The sequence below is a fragment of the Coenobita brevimanus genome, chromosome 65, assembly GCF_032717465.1.
Source record: "Coenobita brevimanus isolate Jiangsu-jjx chromosome 65, ASM3271746v2, whole genome shotgun sequence".
Taxonomy (NCBI): Eukaryota; Metazoa; Arthropoda; class Malacostraca; order Decapoda; family Coenobitidae; genus Coenobita; species Coenobita brevimanus.
This window is the reverse complement of record NC_137018.1, coordinates 39,363,228-39,386,410: the sequence shown is the minus strand read 5'-3', so window position 1 is coordinate 39,386,410 and position 23,183 is coordinate 39,363,228. Positions and strand designations below refer to the sequence as shown.

The following is a 23,183-nucleotide window of genomic DNA, read 5'->3' as shown; positions in this document are numbered from 1 at the left end:
GTGAAATTATACCTGGCAATCATGTGAGCAGTGTGCAGTGGAAACAAGTAAAAATCGACACTAATACCCTGGCTTCCGTTTTCCGTGTTCTCATCAAGGGGGTTGGTAATGCAACTCGCCGCGCTGGCGGCTGGCCAAGGAAGCGGCGGCCAGAACTACTTTATTGTTATATAGTATTCACGTCGACCCACAACAGCAACAGCACATACACCTGCATACCGATAAAAACCCGCTCTATGACTGTATCATGGCGATATCTGCAACCGCTGCCACCTTTTATTATTATTATTACTATTATTATTATTATTATTACTATTATTATTATTATTACTGGCGCCTGGTGGCTGAGTGGATAATTAAGGCGCTCCAATCGGACTGAGCCGGTGCAGGTTTATATCCAAGGGGTGGTGGTGGTTTATTGCTCACGTAAAGCCACTCAGGGATGAGTGAGGCTGGTCACTCATCTCAAATGTCAGGACCAACTTGTCTAGCCCCAGGCTCCTACGCTTCTGATGAGGCAACAAGATGATGAAAGAATGAATGAATGAATTATTATTATTATTATTATTAATTAGAGGGGGGATGGAAAGTTGGGCTGATAATGATGTCATCACCAATGTCTCTGATTTGCATCGGCATGGGGAAAGGGTGGGGAATGGTGCACTTTCCTCTGTATTGTATACGGGTTGTCGCATCGCCTGTTTAATTAACTCCTTTTATCCGTTGATACATTTCTCATACTCTTGTGTTGCCACCCATGACCTTATTTACGTTAAGGCAGACCTCTTGTAGTTATGGGAATAATGAGAGCTACATTTAACTCCCCGAAGTAACTCCACAGCTGAATAAAATCATCTGGATATATCCGGAATAAAAAAAGGTAATCCTTGAACTTAGAACGTACAGTACTCTAAGCAGCAAAAGAGGCTTCGTAGCACCTCTTCCTTAACAATACATTGTGCACAATAATCACATTTTAAATTTCTCTCGTGCCATTTATAACGTTTTAATATCGAAGTCTGCATCAATACCACAGAAAAAGGGCTATAAGGTTTAATGGGCAGAATAAATCCTAAAGGAATAGGTGCTAAGACTCTCCAAATCCATCTGGAATATGAACTATTATAACGGTGAAGCAATGGATAACGTACGGGTGCATTTACTTCACCTCCACTTGGCTCCTGACCTTTAACCACCGTCAATAGCACACTCCCTTTTCCTAAGCTGATATAAATTATCCTGGAATGGTATGAATACATAAATCAACTTATAAATGGCGCTACCTTACTGAAATCTGACGTTACCTTCCTGAAACGACAGACAAAAAATGTTTACCTTTTGGAGAACTAGAAATCTTACATAAACTGAACAAAATCGTCTGGCAGTAACAGTAATAATAATAAACGTCTCCGTTCTGGAGGTGGCATTTAAAGCCGAGGGTGAAGTTTATCGCAACACCTCTTCCTTCACCAGATATTCTGCGTGTTTACACCTCGGTATCTTCTGTTACAAATGCACGCTATGGCCATACTGAAACAATAAAAATGCAATATTATGGCTTAGCATGCAAAATAAATCGCCGAGAAAGGTGTTACAAAATCTCTAAAGCCTGTTACAGCACTGGTTTAACATGAAGTATCAACTCGACTGACCCCATCAACGATGACCCTCCCCTCCCCCACACTTTTTTTTTTTTTTCCCCCTTGCCAACGCTTGACGATTTAGTTCAGCTTTGGAGAAACTTTTTGGACTGACAGGCGCCCTCCTACAGTAAATAAATCCATTTAGTAGTAGAGAAAAATAAAGAGAATAACATTACGTTATTGCGCTAAAAGCTACTTACCGTACATTCCGGAGACATCAAAATAACGTCTGTGACATTTTAGGTAATCACTTAAGTACGATGACGCCTTTTCATGAATTCTTGTTACCGTCAAACGATTTAATTCAACACAAGAACGACTCATCGTCTTTTCCGATAACGCCGGACGATTTTATTCAGCCTAGGAAAGACGTCCTGAAGTTGGAAAGGCTGAAAACGATTATCAATAACCCTTGCAGAAACAATTAGGCTACAAAACGCACAGACTAAGCACAGCAATACATAATCTCCATTATTACCACATAAAGTACAGTACTTTACGTTCTACCCTTGTGGAGGTCAGATTTTATTCCGCTTCAGAGGGACTTTTTAGTGAAGGGGAATCTATTATCGATATCTTTCAATAGCTGAAAATACTAAATGACCATCTGGCGTGTCAAAATAATAACAACAACAACAACAATAATAATAATAATAATAATAATAATAATGTCTTGATCTAGTGAAAGTTACAATTCTGCCTCATTTCATTGCTATACACCGTATTTTGCAGCCCCGATTCAGTTACATGAACCCCAGAGAATAGCTGGAAATATCTAGTGGACGCGGGATGGCAAATTACCAATGTGTCTCCAGATTTTCTGAACGATGCAGTTAGCTATTAGGTGACAGGTCTGTAGGCATAGGCCTGCGTGTGGGCCTTTGCGTGTGTGTGTGTGTGTGTGTGTGTGTGTGTGTGTGTGTGTGTGTGTGTGTAGTTTACTTGTACCATGTTTTTCATGTATGCGCATATTTATGTAACTCGTAAATGAACCAAGTAATAAGTATATCTCCATACTTGAATATGTTGCCTAACTGTTGGCTACATGGAAGGTGATTGCTGACATCCGCTGGTGTTAGTAGCAAGTGAAATTACCGTAACAGCAAATCTGTATACTCAGCACTACGATATAAATGTGTGTGTGTGTGTGTGTGTGTGTGTGTGTGTGTGTGTGTGTGTGTGTGTGTGTGTGTGTGTGTGTGTGTGTGTGTGTGTGTTCCTGGCTGAATGAATGAAATCGTCTAGAGTTAGCCAGAATATAGTAAAATAATAAAGTCACTGGGTTCAAGGATTTAAGTTATAGGAAATACGGTACTACAACGGTTTATATAGTAAAGACAAACAAAAACCAAAAGATACCCCGCACAACACAAACAAGATCTCGCTGTATCGCATGGTGTACCTCAGCCGCACGCCCTGCTGGATGTTAGGAGCAAGGGAAGTAGCCCCATAAAGCAGTAGATTACCAACAATTACAAGAGGATAAGCGTACGGGGCGCTGAGAAAATTGGCGCGTTGGGAGAAGTGGGGGGGGGGGTGTAGAGTTGCCAAGTTAGCACTTTTGGCAACAAAACTCCAAAGAATATTCATATGTATCTAGCGCCAATTTTTAATGACTAACTGTATGAAATTTGGCCGTCTTAGACGTTTTATGATTCTCCAAGCTGACTAAATCACTCATTAATCCAAAAACTTTTAACAGTTCAAATTTGCAAGCGATACTTTCACTTTTTCCGATATTTTACTTGCTCATCTGACTGGCATATCGGTCTTTTGTACTGGCTAATCCCATTTGGTCTCGGTGTGTTGCTCCTAGGCTGATGGGTGGCCAATCAGGCACCCTAACCAGGTATAAATTATGCGTGTTTTATGACCTTTTGTAGCGATATTCCAGTTTGTTGACTCTACTGGTAACCTGGAGGTTTTCTTAACGCTTTAGCGATACTCTAGATATATGATCAATACTTAACAGACGTGTCATTTTTTTTTTTTTTCTTTGAAGTATGCTGGGCATTTTACGAATGCTATAAAGGTAGTTTATATTTTCTTCATTACAAAGTCAGCATTTTTCTAGCGTTATTCTAGAATGGGGGGACTTGCAGAGTGCTGAGTCATTCCAAACTCGGTCCTACACTAATCAGTGAAATGTTTGCGATATCTGTGAATTAGGTTTAGCACAGTGCGGGCCGGTATGCGATGCAATCCGAGATTGTTGCACAATTTCCTAACGGTATTTCATTGTTACATGTCCTTTTTAATTTACTTCTGCCATCCCATGAAAATTTTATTCGGCTATGTAAATCTCTCGTAGGATACTGAGGGGATATGGCAATGCAATACGAAAAGAGCAACGGAAGATGAATAGAATCGTCGAGAAAGCTAGAAGAAAATAGAAGATACTATAATTATATCCCCGGGTTCTATGGGTTCTTGCGGCAATCCAGCGCATTCTGGGAGCAAGCTCAGCGAAATCCATGAACAAAGTTTGGCAACACTGCGGGTTGGTAGGAGCGTCCCTCACTTTAGGCTACCCGACACCCGCTATCAACTGCCGCCCTGCATGTAATGATTAGAATTATCCTGACTCTCAATAACGCCCCAGTTTATACCTTAAAAAGGGGGTCAGAGAAATAATAACAGGGTCTTATGCGAGAGTTACACACACAAACTGGAAGCACGGGCATTTTCGTACGAACTTGGCAAGCCCTGAAAAGAACGTCACCGTATGTTACTCCCAACATACTTAAGATTGACTATACTTTTTTTTTTTTTTTTAATTGAGGCGAAGATGCACTTGACAGGTTGGTGACGACTGGCTGAATGCAACATGTCCGAATAACATTTACTAACCCATCAGATATATGTTGTCAAATAACAATAAAAAGATTATGAAGTAATGTTGCATTCAGCCAATCATCACCAAACTGTCAAGTGCATCTTCGCCTCGATTTATATAAAAAAAAAAAAAAAAAAAAAAAAGTATAGTACGACTGTCTCGTGGCAGTGGAGATATCGTAGCATCTCTTCTTTCGACATTTATTTTGAATATTAAACCATAACATTTTCCTTTATTATACCACTGTAACATCGACAGTTTGCCACAACATACAAGAATATAGTAAGGTGTAATGTGCAAAGTAAGTCGCTAAGGAAGGTGTTACAAAATCTCTAAAGCCTTGGAGAATGCGACCTTTATTCCCGACGTACTGTTTAAACTGAACCTTTCTTATAATTGTCTTGTGACAGTATGACTTCCCAATATGATGTTTCAGCTTGATCTCTTCACTACGATGACGCTTTTTTAAGTTATTCTTGCTACCTCCAGACTTTTATTCAGCTTCTTAGAGAGGTCATTGCGGTGAACAGTTTAATAAAGGCATTATCTAACCCCCCCGTTAGGAAAAAATCTCAGTTAAATCGTCCGGGCTAGCATGTTTATAACCATCGTACTGAAGGTTTCTCTCTCTCTCTCTCTCTCTCGTTCATTTACTCTATTAAATGTTCCAGGAACATATGTTCGTTTTTATTCAAATATGATTGTGAACAGAATGGTGAACAGAACATACAGCAGTACAGCATTGCTGTATGAACACAGCCGAGATTCAGTGAAAATATGATCAATTCGTTATCGTGATTAGGATATGTTTTGCAAGAAGATAATGAAACCTGAGAAGACTCTACAGTTCTGTCTTCTTTTTCCGGAAGAGACCTGGTAAGATTATGCACTCTTCTTCCCTTGTCCTTCCACTGATAAATATGTTATGATAAGGAATTGATGGTATTATTTGTTTTACCATGAAAAATGTGTCCGGGAAAGATTCTACAGTTGTTTCCTTGTCCTTCTGGAGATAATATAATTTACAGCTGCAAAAGGGAATCAATTATAAAGTTGTTAGTGAATCCAGGCCCAGATCCAACTTTTCATAGTAGCCTACACAGAAGTAACAATGCAAAACACGAAAATGGTAGTAAACTAGACGTGTATTTCACCGAGGGACTGAACTTTTAATGGCCGTCCTATTTTTTTTTTTTTTTTCCCTGCACCAAAACATGTTGCAAATAACACCAAACCACTAGTGATTTTTTCCCTGCACCCTTACATCATGCAAGGAAGTGTATATCATATACGGTATATTTATGTATGTACATAATACCGGTATATATATATATATATATATATATATATATATATATATATATATATATATATATATATATATATATATATTAAATAACGGAAGAGGGGGAAAAAAAACACTAATCCATACACCAGATTACTGGTGTCCTCTGTTCACAAAATAGCTGTAACAGTTAAACTTGAACAGCTGTAGGTTGAAGTTTTGAGGGAAACAATTCTGGAGAAGCGAGTTCCAAAGAGATGCAGTTCGGGAAATGAAAGAATTCTGATAGGCAGAAGCTCTGCATTATGGTAATGTGACAGTCCAGTCATGAGCGGTACCAGATGCCCGTGTAGCACGGGGGAAGGCATGGAGAGGTGGCACAATGGACGCAATTTCGTCTGAGCATTTGCTATAATAATATCTAAAATAATGCATGGGAGGCAACATTCCTTCTTACTTGTAGGGGAGGTCATTTATTAGCAATAGCAGGGTTATTAATAATTCTAACATCTTTGTTCTGAATTTTGTCTAGTTGCTTTAATGCAACCTCTTCACGTCCATTCCACAAGGGCGAGCAGTATTCAAGCTGAGAGCGCACATGACTCTTATAAATTATAGCTAACTGCTCGTCAGTGAAGAAGTTACGGGCTCTGTACAGTAATCCAAGAGTCTTTGAGGCAGTTTTGGCAAGTGATGAGACATGACAGGTCCAGCTGAGGGCACTGTTAGGACACCGAGAATTTCAATACTTTAGGAGATGGGAATATCTGTAGCATTGTATAGGCCGGGAAAAAAAAAAAAAAAAAAAAAAAAAAAAAAAAACCTGTAGCATTGAAGGTAATATACGAATCTGGCAATACCTGTCTATTAGCAAATTGTATATATTCAGTTTTACTAGCATTAAATGAGACTGTTGTTTTGTCCCCATTCACTGATCGTAGGTAAGTCTTGATTTATGGAGATGGCTGTACTGAGTTGAGTCACAGATATCAGACTTTGTAAATGGGTGTCTGCGTGTGAATGAACTATGAAGAGGTGAGTCATCTGCATATGAATGGATGGGATTGTGGGTGACAGATAAGAGATCATTAATATATAATATCTGCAAACAAAACCGCTGATTTTGGGGGTGCCCACACCTCAGCATAGTGCAAGAAAGAAAACCAGATGCTTGATTATTTCTAACTAGCGCCTGAACAAAGTGCAAATAGCACTGAAACTTTAGTGATTTTTGTTTTACCTGCACCCAAATATACTGGAAAGAAGAACGCCCAAACGCTCCGAACTCTCCCAAACTAGATAGAAATTTGGAAACAAAGAGCGTGCGTCCGCGGGTGAAAAGTGGTTGAAAACAAAAAATCTCGAAGCCTAACTAAGCTAGGGCCGCCATGCTGGGTCACGTCTTGCCCGTCCTGCCGCGCTCTCGCCTTAATCCCCGTGATTAATTTACTAAAAATTGGTATTATTACAGCCATTAGTGCGACTGTAAATTTCTACTACGCTGATTCACTTTTACCATACTTAATGCTATATGTAAGTACACCATATCCATACTTTCTAATTAACCTCTTCATTACATAGATGTCATAGGCTGAACTCCTTTGCCCCCCACATGATTTTACACAGCTTAAAGGAGGGGCTTCCGTAGTAAAGGGCTTAATGATGGCTACATACAATCTCTTCAGTTATATATATCTCGTCTCATCTCATAAGCCGTTCGAGTGTCCACTGCAGGGCCGGCCTATTCCGACCGAAGTGGGGACGATACAGCCAATGTGTTTATCAAGTGGCTTAGGCTGTCTGGTAGAGATTGTATGTAGGGTGAGAAGTGCTTGTAAGTGTAATTGTAGTGTTAGTGTTGGAGTGGCTTTGGATGTGTGCGTAGTCTGTGAACCAAGTGTAATCGGTCCGCGCAAGCCGACTGGGTGCAAGCATACTTTACAGTATGCGATATATATATATATATATATATATATATATATATATATATATATATATATATATATATATATGTGTGTGTGTGTGTGTGTGTGTGTGTGTGTGTGTGTGTGTGTGTGTAATTTAATAAACTCGTCTGGAATTTAAAAATGCGTCACCATACTGACAAATGTTTAATCACAGCATTTTATATTACCATGCAAGACAAAGTCATTACCCAAGTTATAAAGCCGCTCCATCACCACCTTGCCCGGCCGTGGGATTATTACTGATGCAGATAATTAACCCCTTTAGTACGGTCACGTCTTTGGGTCGTACTCTGGTTTTGGAGACGATAACACTTCTTCCTTAGCGATTTATTTTTTCTGCACATCAGGTTTCATGATAATATCCTCTTGTACGTGGTGCGAACTATGCCGATTTTAAAAAGACACATTACGACTACATCAGAGAATGTTAAGGTACACTGTAATGTGCACAGTAAGTCGCCAAAGAAGTGCCTCGAATACGAGGGCCTCATTTTGTTTTAATCTTGCTGCCGCCGGGCGATTTCATTCAGTTTAGAGAGGACCTCCGCTAGAGCAGGGAGGGTTAAAATAACCCATGCAGTCCAGAGTCGCCACTAAGCTGAATGCAATCCTCTGGACGGCAATAATACGATACAAAAGACGTCACCGTCGTGGAAAAAAAAAAAAAAAGGTTAAGTAAAAAAATTAGTAATTATAAAAAGAATTAACAGATAACAGGAAAAAAAATGCATATACATGTGTTTACCTTCCCATCGAGCCGTCGGCGCTTTTTCAGTCACAGTGTCATTCTGCAAGGAAAAAGATATGTCAAATACAAATATTCCGCTAACGTTTTCACCCGTCATATTTGTTAGGGAAATTCACATTTGTCAAAAAAATAATAATAATAATAATAAGCCATCGGTAAATAATGCGCCATCTTTTCCCCACGCATCAAAAATTGTTAGGAAAATGAACATCTATCGAGTTACAAAAATACACATTGAAAAAAATAAGTAATCACGGGCCAGGACACACAATGTGCTACTCATGCTCCATCCACTGAGGGGGGGGGGGGGTTGACGCATCACAGGAAAGAACAAATCAGGCACAGTTTGAGATCATTAAAATCGCTAATGGTTCAAAACGATAAAATGCAGCGACGTCTAACAATTGTTTTTTTTTTTTTTTTAATCTGTCTAAAACGGTCAGAGAAATGTATGCCTTTCGTATTACAACGAAAAAAAAAAAAAAAAAAAAAAGAGCTGGAGGTAAGTTCAATCGCTGGTGGACAAAGCTGAACCAGTGTTGCACGAACCTAAAAATATCGCCTTAGGTCAATGAATATGTAAACAAATGAATAACAGTGAGAGAGAGAGAGAGAGAGAGAGAGAGAGAGAGAGAGAGAATCACGCACGATTCGAGGGAGGGGAAGAAAAAATAAAAACTGTTGGACCTAAACGAAGCCCTACAGCGAGTGCCACAAAAAGTCGTATAAATCCCTTCAGTACAGTGACGCCAATTTACCGTATATTCTTGGTCCCTCCGGATAATTCTAAACACCCTAAGAAAAAAATAAACTCGAACGCAATACATTAATACAGTCTGTATCTCAATGCCCAAAAAGCTACTCCAGAATTGACCACCAAAGAAGATGAAGAATGTGAAGAAGAGTAATCAAATATCGTGAAGAATGAAAACAAAGTGAGTAAAAATAAACTAAAGTACTTAATGAGAGTAAAGTTGTGTTTGGTGCATACCCCCATGCGACGCCATACTGCCAAGCGGGTGACGTCACTTGGTATACGTTAGGTTGTAAACACATGATGCAATGCGGCAACAGTTGAGTGACGCAAAACACACACACACACAGCTTTCATATTATTACACATATATTTGTATTATTAAACATACACAATTTCATATTATTGCACAAACTTTTGTATTATTAGTATTAGTATTAGTATTATTATTACACACACACACTTGTATTACCACAAGCACATTTTTCCCAGCACATCTTTTATTTCCCTCCTCCAACTCTCTCTCTCTCTCTCTCTCTCTCTCTCAAGCTTACCTAGGAAGAACACTTAATCTGTGGACGTATATAGCTTTAACGACGCAGGCAATGATACAGCAACTTTGGACACAACGGCCATTTTGTCACGATGAGAGAGAGAGAGAGAGAGAGAGAGAGAGGAACTAATGAAGAAAGGAGTGTAAAGACATGAGAAAAGAACGAAGAAAAGAGGTAAATGAATAAAGCCACGAACAAACAACAGAATAAAAGAAAGGAGGAAGACGTTAGAGAAGAAGCAAAGAAGGAAATGAGAAAAGAAACACATAGAACAAGAAAATGAGGAAGCAAGGAGGCGGTAAACACGGGAAGAGATTAGAGAAAGAGATGAAGACGGAATGATATTTAAAAAAAAAAAAAAATGAAGACAAAAAGACAGTAAAACAAAGATAAATGAACAAAGAAGGGGGATATAAGAGGGAAGTAAATGCACAAGAAAGATAAAGAGACAAAGATGGGTACGAGATGATAAAGCAGGGAATAATACGAGAAGGAACGCGCGAGAAAATATGGGAGAAAAGGAAACAACAGAGGAAAGAAAGGCAAAACCCGAAGAACCAGGAAATACGTAAATGATGACAGTATTGACTCCCAGGCTCGTGTGACGCACTATGTCGGCCCAGCCCCTTCAGTCAGATGACGCATTTGCTCCTTGTTATCTCCTATCGTTTTTACCCAACTTCGGAAATAATATTCGACCTGGAAGGGTTAGCTATATCATTAAGTTCTTCAGTACGAGAAGTCCTTCCCCTCTAATATAATTGCCCCGATTTAACAAGAACATAGTGCAAACGGACATCAACTGGTTGCAAAGGTAAATATAAGTGTGACAGCTGGAATACAATACAAGAGTTATTCCAACCATTAGAGGGTTAATGGTGACCGAACTGACCCTTTGGAGCTCCCCTGACACATTCTCAATTGAATATAACTGCCTGACGTTTGCTGAAACAATACTATGGCTGCTCCGACCGAGAGATCAGAGAGATGGTAGCAAGAAGGGGATAAAAGAAGTACCGTACGTAAGAGACGAGTAAATATGCAGGAACACAATATAAGTGAAAGGTAAATAAGGGGAATCATGAGAGGAGGAGGAAATAAAGAAAAAACAAATATAAGAAAAACGAGAAGGAAATACCAAACATGAAGATGTAAACAAGAGGAGGAGGAAGTAAGACAGTGTACAAAATAAATGAGGGAAGAGACATCGTCTGGAGAAGAAAGAGGGTAAGACTGGGAACGTGACCACCATCAGCTTCTTCCATTAACCATCTTCCCACGACTCTCTTCCTCCTCCTCCAACCCTCCCCCCTCCTCCTCTTCCTCCACAGCATCACTTCCTCCTCCTAATTTTCTCCTTCCTCCTCTTCGTTCATATATATGTCTTTTGTCATTTTCTCTTCTTCATTTCTTCCTGTAACTCCTTCTCTTCCTCCTTCCTTCCTCTTAATTTTCGTCTTCCTTCTCTTCGTTAATATTTATGCCTTTCTTCATCATCTCCTCCTGTCTTCTGTATTTCTTCCTCAATCTTTTTCTCTTAACATAACACCTCATTTCTTCTCTCAACTTACTCCCTATCACCCCTTCCTTACCACTGTGTTCCTCTATACCGTCTCTCTTAGTATATTTATCTAGCGTACAATGCTAATAATACTAATACTAATAATAGTAATAATAATCTCTGAAAAACATAATAATCCCCCAGCCACATATCTATTCTACTCTAATCCGTTCCCACGTTAAGTAAAGTGACAACTCATCCTAACGCCTTAACCCCTTCTCAACTAACGCCACACCTCATGTATTATAGAGGGAAATAGTTCACGGGCTACACATCACCTTTCCCTCCCTTCCATTCAATGACGTGTTCTGGTGCTTGTTCTTCTAATCACCAGACGATTTCACTCAACTGCGGGGAGACCTCGTGTGATAATGGGGTTAATACTACATCTAACTTTTGCACTCCCAAAGGCCTCTCAAGAACTGTGTACATCTGTCCAGAAATTGCCACAATAATATGAACTAAACGTCATCATACTGAAGGGTTAACTGAAGCGGCGGTGTACCCGGTAATTTATCTATCTACCTAGTTATCCATTCATCTTTCTATAGCCACACGCCTTAATCCAGGAGGGGATGGCCACAAACAAATCGCCCCCATGCCACCCTGTCCTTCGCCATCAGGCTGCGCTTCCTCCAACTCACACCATCCTCGTTGATATACCTATGCACCTTAATCCTCCCCTTCATTCTCGGCGTCCCCGTGCCGCTCCACTTCACTCACATACATATCTCAGCCAGTCACTCATCCTACATTCTTATTTATTTTTGTTTTAGTTTGGCTTGCGAATGGTTGGCCGGCGAGTTTGGTGTACTCAGGCGCCGCGTGCCTCCGTCCCATTAGTCACATCCACTGATTAGGCGTGAAATCAGTGGTGATGTGCCAACCACAGCCAGGTCCAGAATTTATCCGCAGTCTCCCACCACCACCACCAATGACATAAGGCTGTATTCTAAGCGGTTTTGAAGATTTCGTAGCTCCTCTCCCTCGGCGATTTATTCCAGCTATCGCACATTAATATCATTTAGCATGTCATGATACAAGTTATATCGATACTGAAACGAAGTAAGTACCACAAAAGGAATATTAATGTGTAGTATGCAAAATAAATCGCAAAGCGAGAGGCGCTACGAAGTCTCCTACGCCATCGACAATAATGCCCGTAATATACTGTACTTCTCTTCTCCCGATGATAGACTCTTGAATGGAAGATTTCGTAACGCCTTTTTCTTAGCGACTGCTTGTGCATATTACGCCATAATATATTCTTACAGCCACGCGACAATAGGTTAGCCATAAACCACAGCCAACCTTCGAATTAACATCTGTGCGTAACATACGCTTGGTCCGCCTTAACCCACTAAGCCACCAGGTGTTCTTTGATGAAATCCAACCCGGGTGAATAAGCACTGTGTGTGTGTGTGTGTGTGTGTGTGTGTGTGTGTGTGTGTGTGTGTGTGTGTGTGTGTGTGTGTGTGGTACACACGAAGTGAACGACGCTGTGTCGGGATGTGACACACAGAGGCAGTCATCAACACAGCCTACACACCCCTACTCAACAAACATTACTCATCCCTTCACCCCTCTCTCTCTTGACATTCCATCCTCCTCTATCTCTCTTACCAAAGCACTACCTCCTCCTCCCTCCCTCCGTCCATTCTTCACCATGATCCCCTTCACTCACCACATTAAAATAATCAAATTACCACATCACTCTAACTTCCCCTCCATTCCTCCAAGTCATAGGGGGATTAGCAGGAGGGTGGGACAGGCTATACAGACAAAGGATGGATATACAGAAAATAAAAACGGTGAAACAGCAGATAGTCCTTCCTCCCTGCACCGTCTCCCCCACCACAGCACCCCCTCCTTCTTCTGATCTACCCATCTTCCTTCCCCCAACCCTCCCTCTATCCTACCCACCACAGTTTCGCCCTCTGTATCCTCCCTCCCATGCTATTACGCTTCCTCTCTCTCTCTCTCTCTCTTTCATCTCCCAGTTTCGTTCCTTGCCTTCAACCCCTCAGCCCAACCCATCACAACACTCCCTCTACCCCTCCTTTCCTATCACACTCCCTCCTATCACTCCCATCTCCACTCTATCTCCCATCCCTCGCAACCGCAATCCCCCTCCTCCCCAGGCATAAAGTAGGGGAGGGAGGGGCTGATGGGGAGAGGGGAGCAAAAGGTGTGGTGGTCAGAGGTGGTGGGGTCAAAGGGTCAACCGTACTGATAAGGGGTAACTGATACAAGATTGCAACCTTGCACATTCAGGGGACTATTTAAAGGCGAACTACTGACACGGAATATTGGTTACTATTTATATACTGGGTTGAGAGAGAGAGAGAGAGAGAGAGAGAGAGAAAGAGAAAGAGAGAGAGAGAGAGAGAGAGAGAGAAAGAGAGAGAGAGAGAGAGAGAGAGAGAGAGAAAGAGAGAGAGAGAGAGAGAGACTGCCTTGATGAAGCATTCAGTACAGGACATTTAATAAAGCTCAATAAAAATAAAAAAGTCTATAGGAGCAGAAGTAAAATCAAGCCATGGTACTGGAGGGGTACTGGCAAGAGGTGGTCCCAGTGAACTGCCGAGAGTGGGACTAAAGCAATGTGTGTTTACCAATAAAGGTGATGAGGAGTGAGGAGAGGAGACAGGAAAGCAAGGGGAGTACATGAAGGAGGCTGGCTTGAGTGGGTAGTGGTGAGAGGTGACACAGACTAAATTTTTCCACTTGGGATGTAGGGTACCGAGGCGGCAGCCGCAGTCAAGAGTATTTAAGCTTGGAGTCCGACCCATGCCCCTGACGAATTAAACCTTCAGTCACCCCTACGACTCCAACCTGTACGGGTAAGGGTACGGCCACACTGGGAGCGAGATGGGGCTAGCGAGGACGGGCGAGGGCGAGATGGAGCGGTTGTGTGGCGGCATTGTGAGCGAGCTGCACGGCCGTAGCCGACCTCAGTATTCCACCATCAGACCACCACCCTCAAAATTCTATATAGCTACAATGATATAGTCAGAAAAACAATGCAGATACTGTATAATGAGGTAGACAGACAACATGATTAAGTCTGACACATACAAGACAGACAGGCAGACAGGTGTATTGTTCATAATTATACAGCTACTGTACCAGGGCAGAGACATCTACAACGAAACATATACTATATATATTTTAGTTAGGACACACGAGTTAATTTTACAGTTACAGATGAAGGTAGATATATAACGATATACAGACGCATGACGGATGCAGACATGTAACTTTAGTTACGGATATAAGGAGATATACAGACAGGTAAACGAATACCGGTAGATATTCCTGTATGATGTAGATACCAGGAGAGAGAAAGATACACGAATAAACAGGCCTGTAATATTATAGACTTGCAAAGACCTGGCAGACAAACATATACTCGTATATTAATAATAATGGTAAGATGGACATAAAATCTGTCTCAGTTACTAGGAATGTATGCGGACGGATAAACAGATGAACAGAACGACAGACAGACATATATACACTGACCATCAATCGAAAGATAGGTAGGCAGGCGGTAAGTAGACAGACAGACAGATAGACAGACGTTAGAGATATAGATAGACAGATGCAAGATATTGACAGATAAACAGATAGTGGGGGAGATGGACAGATAAAAATAGACAACCGCAGACAAATAACCAGATACGTTGTAACCAATGCTTAATCGCTCCGTCAGTAGAGTAGCGGCCCGGAGCTAGTGAGTTCATTCCAGATATGTAAGACCGCGGCGACCAGTCGCTAATCCTTGAACGGCGTTGTGAGCAATAAATCCCAACCACCAATTGCATGTACACCCTTCGCAGCCCCATCCTGCTGAGGCGCCGTAACCCACTAGACCACCAAACTCAGTCAATTATGTTTACCACAGAACATAAGAAATGGTTTCCTAGGTTACAAGAATCCTTTGGCTTACCACTGCTTGTCGAGTCACCTGCAGGCAGCACTAAATCGGGTGAGTGGATGGTGAGTTCCCCAACCTATGAAGAACAGGTACATAATATATAAATTAAGTTACCTGCAGAGATAATCGAATATAGAGAGATACCGACAGACTGACAGATATGATAAGAGTAAATTTCTCATGTTACCAGATCTCTCAGTGTTCCACAAGCACGTCCTTCCCCTCCCTATCTTCCTCATTTCCGGATTTTTTTTTTTTCCTTCACTTTTTTTCTCCTGTTCCCGTCTCGATCGTGTTCTTCCTTCCGCTCCCTCTCTTTCTATTGCGTCTGGTTCCATTTCCTTCTCACCCAATCCTCCTTTCCTTTCTCCGCTTTCCTTCCTCCTCCTCCTCTCCTCCTGCCGTTCTTCACGTCCTTCCTGTTTTTTCCTCTTTCCTTCTCTCCCATCCTTCCAATCCTAATCTTCCTCTTCCTCCTCTTGCTGCTTCCTTTTCTCATCCTTCGCTTCTTCCAGTTATCTTTCCCTTCCAACTCTTCCCTGTTCTTTCCCTCATTTCGTTCCTTCCATTTCCTTTCCTCTTTCTGTTTCTCCCTTCCTCCTTCTCCTGTCCTTCTCCCTTGTTTCACTTCATCCTCCTCCTCTTTTTTCCTTCTTTCCAATTCTACTTCTTTCCTCCACTCTTCTTTCCTTCCTTCTTCCCTCCTGTTCTTCCCCCCCCCCCTCTCTCTCTCCTCGTATTGACAAGCTCGCCGTGCTCGAGTTCAACCAGGCGGAGCTGTGTACGTGATAACACTTGGAAATATGCACACACACATACACAGACAGACAGACAGACAGACACACACACACACACACACACACACACACACACACACACACTTAAATTCAGATATGGTACCTACACACAAACAAAAATGTACTGTACACACACGTACACATACAGGCAATGCAAACTTTAATTCAGATAGCTAAACACACAAAATTTGCGCACATGTAATCACACACACACACACACACACACACACACACACACACACACACACACACCAGGTACACGAATATCTGCATGATCGCACACCAAACACCACATACCTTCCACCGAAAAAAGCATACCTACACGAGCACCGCAAATATTACCCCTTCAGTTCGAGGACGTCATTATTCTTGCTACCTCCAGACGCTTCAGTTCAGTTAAGGAAAGACCTCTCGTACTGAAAGAGGTTAATGCAGTCTTTCCTCCAACACAGTCTCTATGAACACTAAAGATAACATAAATAAATAAAACAAATAAATATAACTTCATTACAGCGAAATGGTTAAATTCAAATACCAACGCCCAACCTTCCAATAAAACATACAAAAGAATAAATACAAAATAAACTATGTAGAAAAATAAAAAGTGAATGCCTGTCGTAATGGCGACCCTCCTAATAATGAAGATGGTCAGTGAGGAAATTTACTTAGTGTCTGACCCGTTCATTCCCCCTCCCCGCAATTCCTTTCCTTCCCTGCTCCTCCCACCTCTTTCCTCCAGTCCTCCCATCTCTCTCTCTCTCTCTCTCTCTCTCTCTCTCTCTGTATTCAAGTTATTCCACCAGTCCTCTGTACAAAATACGATCTGCAACTGAAATACATAACCCGACTGAATCAAATTTTGTCAATATAACGAACACCGAACGACAAGACCTATTGTTTAATCAAAAGCAGGACAAAAGGCACGCACTAACAATATTCAGTTGGGCATTGCATCCACCCTGTTTTAATTACAAATGGATATAACGGGAAAAAGAGAGCTTTATACAATATGTCGGCATTATCATCAGTTAGTATTTATCTTCAAAACAATCATACGTCTCTTTTTACCATTTCCATTACGATAATATTTCAAAGATATTAACCACTTTTTCTATAATGGAAGCCTCAATTACGGCCGAAAAGAGGATGCGATTTAAAACTAACAGTCATTAAAGCGAAACTGAAGCATTTCTTTCGTTATATTTCTTGATACACTCGCATCCAACCCAACCCTGCTAGTTTCCATATTCCTAACATTTTTTTTTTTTTTTAATGATGAGTTACGAGCAGGTGGGAATATAACACGTGACTATGTAAACCAAAATGTAAGATAAGGGAAACGTTGGCGAGTCGCATGAATTCGAATCGGACTAAGCACATAAATTTCTACCTCGGGTCAACAATAATAACAATTACGTGTTAGGGCTCTAAATTTCCCGTATCCCCCACAGCCAGAATGGTGAAGCAGTGACATTAAACCGTCTAGTTCCCTTCCATTACATAAACAGACCCGAAAAAATATAATACAAAGAAAAAGAAAGGAAAAAAAAAAGTCCTCACAACATTGGCCAACCGTTTTAAAATTCAGTAGTACCGACATGAGCGCTAAATTCATAACGCAAATACTACAGTCTGGGCTTGGAGGGAGGGAGGAAGAAAGACAGGAGCCGATGGGAATGGAGGCCTTCAACATCGGGCTTAAAGAAACACCAGGCAGGCAACACAGGCAGGAACAGCAAGAACCGGGGGGTAAAATTGAATTAGTGTCAGTTTAGCCGGGCGAGGTGGTGGGCTGCACGGGAGTTGGCAACACTGGCAGGGCCCCGGATTCTCCATTTGGATTCTCATTTGATTTTTTTCTTCTTTCTTTTACTGTTTCCGCGTAGTGCATTAGGCTGCACCGATTTTGCGATACACAAACACAATTATTTTCGCTTGGTTATGAAAGAGTAAACAGCGTCATAATTAAAAGTCTAATGAAATAATGTTGGTTACATGTTTAGCTTAACGATTTTTTTTTTTTTTTCGTGCTTTAATACCTTTTTTGTGTTTGTTGTTGGTCCCCGCACATTACAGAAAATATAATTCAACTCTGAAAATGGTAATTTACATTTTTTAAATTGCCTAAATGGTTACGTAGTGCTGGAGAGGGACGCTTTCACAAGGTGGCACCGGTAACAGCGGGTTTCCAACTTCTCTACATGTCCTCAGCTTCAGCCTGCAGTCCACTGGGATTAGGTTCAAATGAAACTGAGGTTACAACAATAAATAATCATATAATTTTTCTTCCATATTCTTCTACATAGGAAAAAAAGTATAAAGGACTGAGGGAAACTGAAAACAGTGGTTTTATACATAGCTTCTTTAGGAAAATTACGATTTTTTTTTTTTTTCCCAGACAACCACAAAAATCGTATCATCATAGCCAAAGTGCAACCCTGAGTGGGTAACAAGTCTCTGAAAATGGCGGTGTAATCAGAAGTTGGTAAATCAGAAGTGCGGTGTAGTTGAACGCGGCCGCCTTTGTTCCTGCCCCTGGCACAGCTGCGAGGGACGCGCCATCTCAACTTCTGTACTGTCCTCACTTCTGTTCCCCCCACCCTTTCTCTATTTCCTGCCTGCCTGCTTGCCCGCCTCCCTCATGCCGTGGCTATCATTCCTACCTTACTCTCGTTTGTTTCCTTCTTTCTCCCTTACGACCTGACCTCCAGCCCGCTTGTCTGCCTCTCCTATACTGTACCAATCACTCGTGCCTTGTTCTTTCTGCCTCGCTTCTACCTAATTTCTGCCTCTCATTCCTTCCTGCCTCGCGCCTTCCTTGCCTCTTTAATCCTTACTCCTGCCTGTGTTCTCCTTCCTGCCTTACACCTCTGCCTCATTCCTTCCTGACCTCTTCCTCATTCCTAGCCCATCCTTACTCCCCCCCCTTCTGTCTTGCCACTCCTTCCTGCATTACTCTTCTCTGCCTCAAGCCAGCCTCACCTCTCCTTCCTCTTGCGTTGACTCTCCTTCCTGCATTACTTATTCTCCTTTCTGCCGCGCTCTTGCCTTCCCACTCTTTCATGCCTGATTCATTTCATATCTTTCATTCTTGCTTTTCTATTCCCTATTCGTCTCCTTCTGTCTCTCATTCCTTTCCTGCTTGCTTGATACTGCCTCATTCAAGCTTTATATTCTCCTTTCTACTTTCCTTGTCTTTATTCTTACTTCAATGTTTCTTTTTCCTCTCTTCGTGTTGCTTCTCTCTATCCTCTTCTTTCACTGGCCTCTAAATCCTCTTCCTCTTGCCTAGCTTTTTCCTCTTGTCTCCCTTGCCTCTCCCCCTTATGCCTGTTTCCTTCCTCTTCTTCTTGCTACTATTTCCTCTATCTTGTCTATTTCCTCCCTTCCTCTTGTCTATCTCCTTTTCTCTTGCCTCTATTTCTTATCCTCTTCCTCTTGCTTCACACTCCTTTGTCCTCATTTTCTCTAGCATGTTTCCACTCCCTCTTCCCTCTCAATTTCCTTTTCCATGCCTCATGGTTTTCTCTTGCCTCTGTTTCCTCTCTTCTTGCCTCTCTTTCCTTTCCTCTCCCTCATTCTCTGCCTCTCATGTCGGGTCTATATTTCAAGCTCTACTCTCCTTTCTGCCTCGCTTATTTTCGTTCCTGCTTTACTATTTCCATTCTTCTTCCTCCTACTACGCTATTTCCCTTGCCTCTCCTCTCTGCTTCCTCTTGCATCTATTTCCTCCTCTCCCTCTTGCCTATCCATATTCTCTTTTCCCTCCCTCTTGCCTCAATTTCCATCTCATCTATTTGCCTCACTAGTTCCTCTTTTCTTCCTCTTCCTTCTATTTTTTCTTCCCTTCTTCTATCTCACCCATGCCTTACTCGTACACTGCCTTTCAATGCTACCTCAATCTTCCCGCCTTTCTTCCTCCCTCAGTCCTATCTTTCCTTCTTCCTTGCTCCTCCCTCAGTTCTGTCTTTTCTTCCTTATTCCTAACACTTCCCTCCCTCCTCCCTCTTTCCTGTCTTCTCTTGCTGCCTCTTATATTCTGACTGTCTTCTCTGTTTCCCTTCTGCGTCACTACTCCCCATTTTCTTGCCCGTTTCATCTGACACACACACACACACACAACGTCTAACCACTGCTTATATATCCCTGCTTTGCCTTCCCTTTCCTTCCTGCCCTCATTCCCATTTTCCTTCCTTCCTAACATTCCTCAGCTTTTCCCTGTTCCTGTCTTCCCTCCTCTCCTTCCTGCCTCACTACTGGCCATTCTCACGCTGCCTCCCCTCTCCTTTTTATTTTCTCCATCAGATTGGTCTCACCTTATTTCTGTAGCTTTTCTCCTTTCCTGCTTCGCTTCTTCCTCCTCCTCTCTTCCTCCCCCCTTCCTGCTTCCTTCTTTCCTCCCTTTCGCTTTGCCTCCCCTCCCTATTTTCTCTCTCCATTCTTCTCTCTCTCCTCCCTCCTTTCATCTTCTCTCCTTTTTCCTCTCTCCATCTTTCTCTCTTCCCTTCTCCTTTCCTCTTCCCTTCCTCCTTTCTTCTTACCCCTCCATCATCTCTTCCTTCTTTCCTCCTTCCTCCCCTCTCTGCCTCTCTCTCTCTCTTATCATGTCTCATTCCTGCCTCACATCTGCCTCGCTTGTCTCTCTCCTCCATTCACCCCTGTCTTACTTCTCCTTCCCCTCTTCCCTCTCCCTCACTCCTTCCTCTCTCCTTTTATTTCTTCGTTACTTGTGCCTTCTTCCTTATTTATCCTTACGTCTGCCATATTTCCTCCTTTTCTCCTTATTTATCTCTACCTTAATCCTTCCTTTTCCCCTTGTTCTTTATTTGTACCTTATTCTATCCTTTCCTCCTTATCCTTTACTTCTGCCTTATTCCTTCCTTTCTTTTCCTTTATCTCTAACTTATTCCTTCCTTCCTTTCTTTCTTATCCTTTATCTGTATCTTATTCTTTCCTTTCTTCCTTATTCTTTACTTCTGTCTTAATCCTTCCTTTCTTCTTAGTCCTTCCTTTCCTCCTTAACCTTTATTTCTACTTTATTCCTTCCTTTTTTCTTTATTCTTTATTTCTCCCTTATTCCTCTCTCTCTCTTCATTCCTTCCTACCCACCTTTACTTTTGTTTGTGCCTTACTCCTTCCTTTGTTTCCTTTATTCGTTCCTATTACTCTTTATTTCTATATTTCCTGTTTTATATCCTTTCTTTGCACCACTACGCTACTTTACCATTATTCCTACTCCCCCTTCCTCTATCTATCCACCTCCCTGTCTGTGTCTGTTTATCTATCTGTCTCAACTTCCTCACACCTAATTCACATTAACTCAGCTGCACTTCTCACTTTCACGCCTCAGTTCCTTTTCACACACACACACCATCTTCTCTTCCTTAATTCCCCCTCTCTCACACACACCTCCCTCCAGCCTCGACAGCGGATACAGCTCTCGTTATTTACACCAAAAACACACGAACGTTAGAAGATACACTGAACTCTCTTCTATGCTCGGTATTTTCAGAGATACAAACATGAGGGAAAATTCAATATACTCCAAACAATATCAAACACTATATCTTACCTCTTTGCGCATTCTTTACACTCGGAAAATAAACTGTATCTGCCTATAGTCTAATTCTGTGTCGCCCCAGCAGGACCGTAGTCGTCTGGGGCTCGGCAAATTAGACCAGAGATTTAAAGCGAGTGACCTGTCGCCCCCTCCAATCCACCCAAACGCCCTTCGACCGTACATCCTTAAGGGCCACATACGACTGGAGCGCCTTAATCCACTACACCACCAGGCATCATTTGGTTCAAGTGGCTGTAGAAACACTTGAACGTGTACTACATCGAGCGGGTCCACGTATTTGGATTTCACATTACCCAACACTAATAACAGAAAACATTTAAGGCTCATATTATTATTAACACGCTCGACCCCTTCACGTACTCGTAGCTGCATTCAATCGTCTGGCGTTATCTGTAACTGAATACTAGAGTTGCACCGACCATATAAGAGCTAACGGTAACAGTACAAACATTTAGGGCTTTTATGACTCTCAGCCGGATGCAAGTGTCTGGGGTAAGCTGGAGTAAAAGACTAGAGGTAAATAACACACTTCCGAACTCAATATATTCTACGGAAGAAAAAGAAGATGCAAGATAAAATACGAATAACTTTTACAATACATACTTGAAAAAGAAAAAACAAATCACACTATCAGCTCTGCAAAACCCAATACAATCCGATACAAAAACGCAGCAGGAAGAAATATGACCAAAAATACGTAAAAAAAAAAAAAAAAAAAAAAATCCTATAATTGGTCCACATACTTTGCCTTCACTGCAGAAAAAATAAATGAAAATACAGATAAAAATGGGAGTACTGGTATACCTGGCCTGGTGGAGTGTTTGAGAGAGAGAGAGAGAGAGAGAGAGAGAGAGAGAGAGAGAGAGAGCCTTGTGTACAATACTCACAATCGCCAAGTCACTCAGCCAGGACACCAGCCTTACCTGTGGGCGAGAAAAAGTGAGGTAAGTAAACACAGGTACAGGTTATGGTTACTGTTGCTGAAGCCCGGTCCGACTGATCGAGCAGCTCCGTCGATCGCAGGTAAGCAACTGTCCTCATGATGTCCCATACGTTCCCTACATTAATGATGTCCCTGCGTCTTAGCGTAAAAGGTGCAGGTTAATTAAACATAATTACCAAAGGCCTACTGGATATGTGCGATTGGAGATCAAAAGCTACCAGGTTAGAGAGAGAGAGAGAGAGAGAGAGAGAGACCTGACATGGACAAGCAGGTGAGCGGTGTTATCCGGGTCGGGAAGAGCAAGAGAACTGGAAAGTCAAGGAACACGACTTTGTCACTAAAGAAATGACCCAAGCCTACCCACTGCTGCAAGTACGAGGAGAGAGATGATCTGGAAGAGCAGATAAGACATGCATGTGGATATGTGTTCTCTAGGACATGCTGTTTGATAGTCCTGCTAAGGCGCTTTCTTTTTCTTGGTTTCTGGATCCTATCCTAATTCCCACCTTATCAGATGATCGTTTTTGTTCAATGATTCTGAAAGTCTTTATGCAGTTTTATTTTTTCTCATGTA

The 23,183-nt window shown here is 41.8% G+C and overlaps 1 protein-coding gene across 2 annotated transcripts in view; it reads right to left on the bottom strand.

The window, feature by feature from the left end:
- The window catches only part of tou (bromodomain adjacent to zinc finger domain 2B toutatis), an 860,023-nt gene that overhangs the window by 427,689 nt on the left and 409,151 nt on the right, over positions 1 to 23,183 (bottom strand). For both annotated transcript variants that reach the window (XM_080276402.1, XM_080276403.1), the window contains exon 4: positions 8,477 to 8,519. In XM_080276402.1, coding sequence (XP_080132528.1) covers positions 8,477 to 8,484 — 8 coding nt within the window. In that variant the 5' untranslated portion in view covers positions 8,485 to 8,519. The remainder of the gene's footprint in view (positions 1 to 8,476; positions 8,520 to 23,183) is intronic.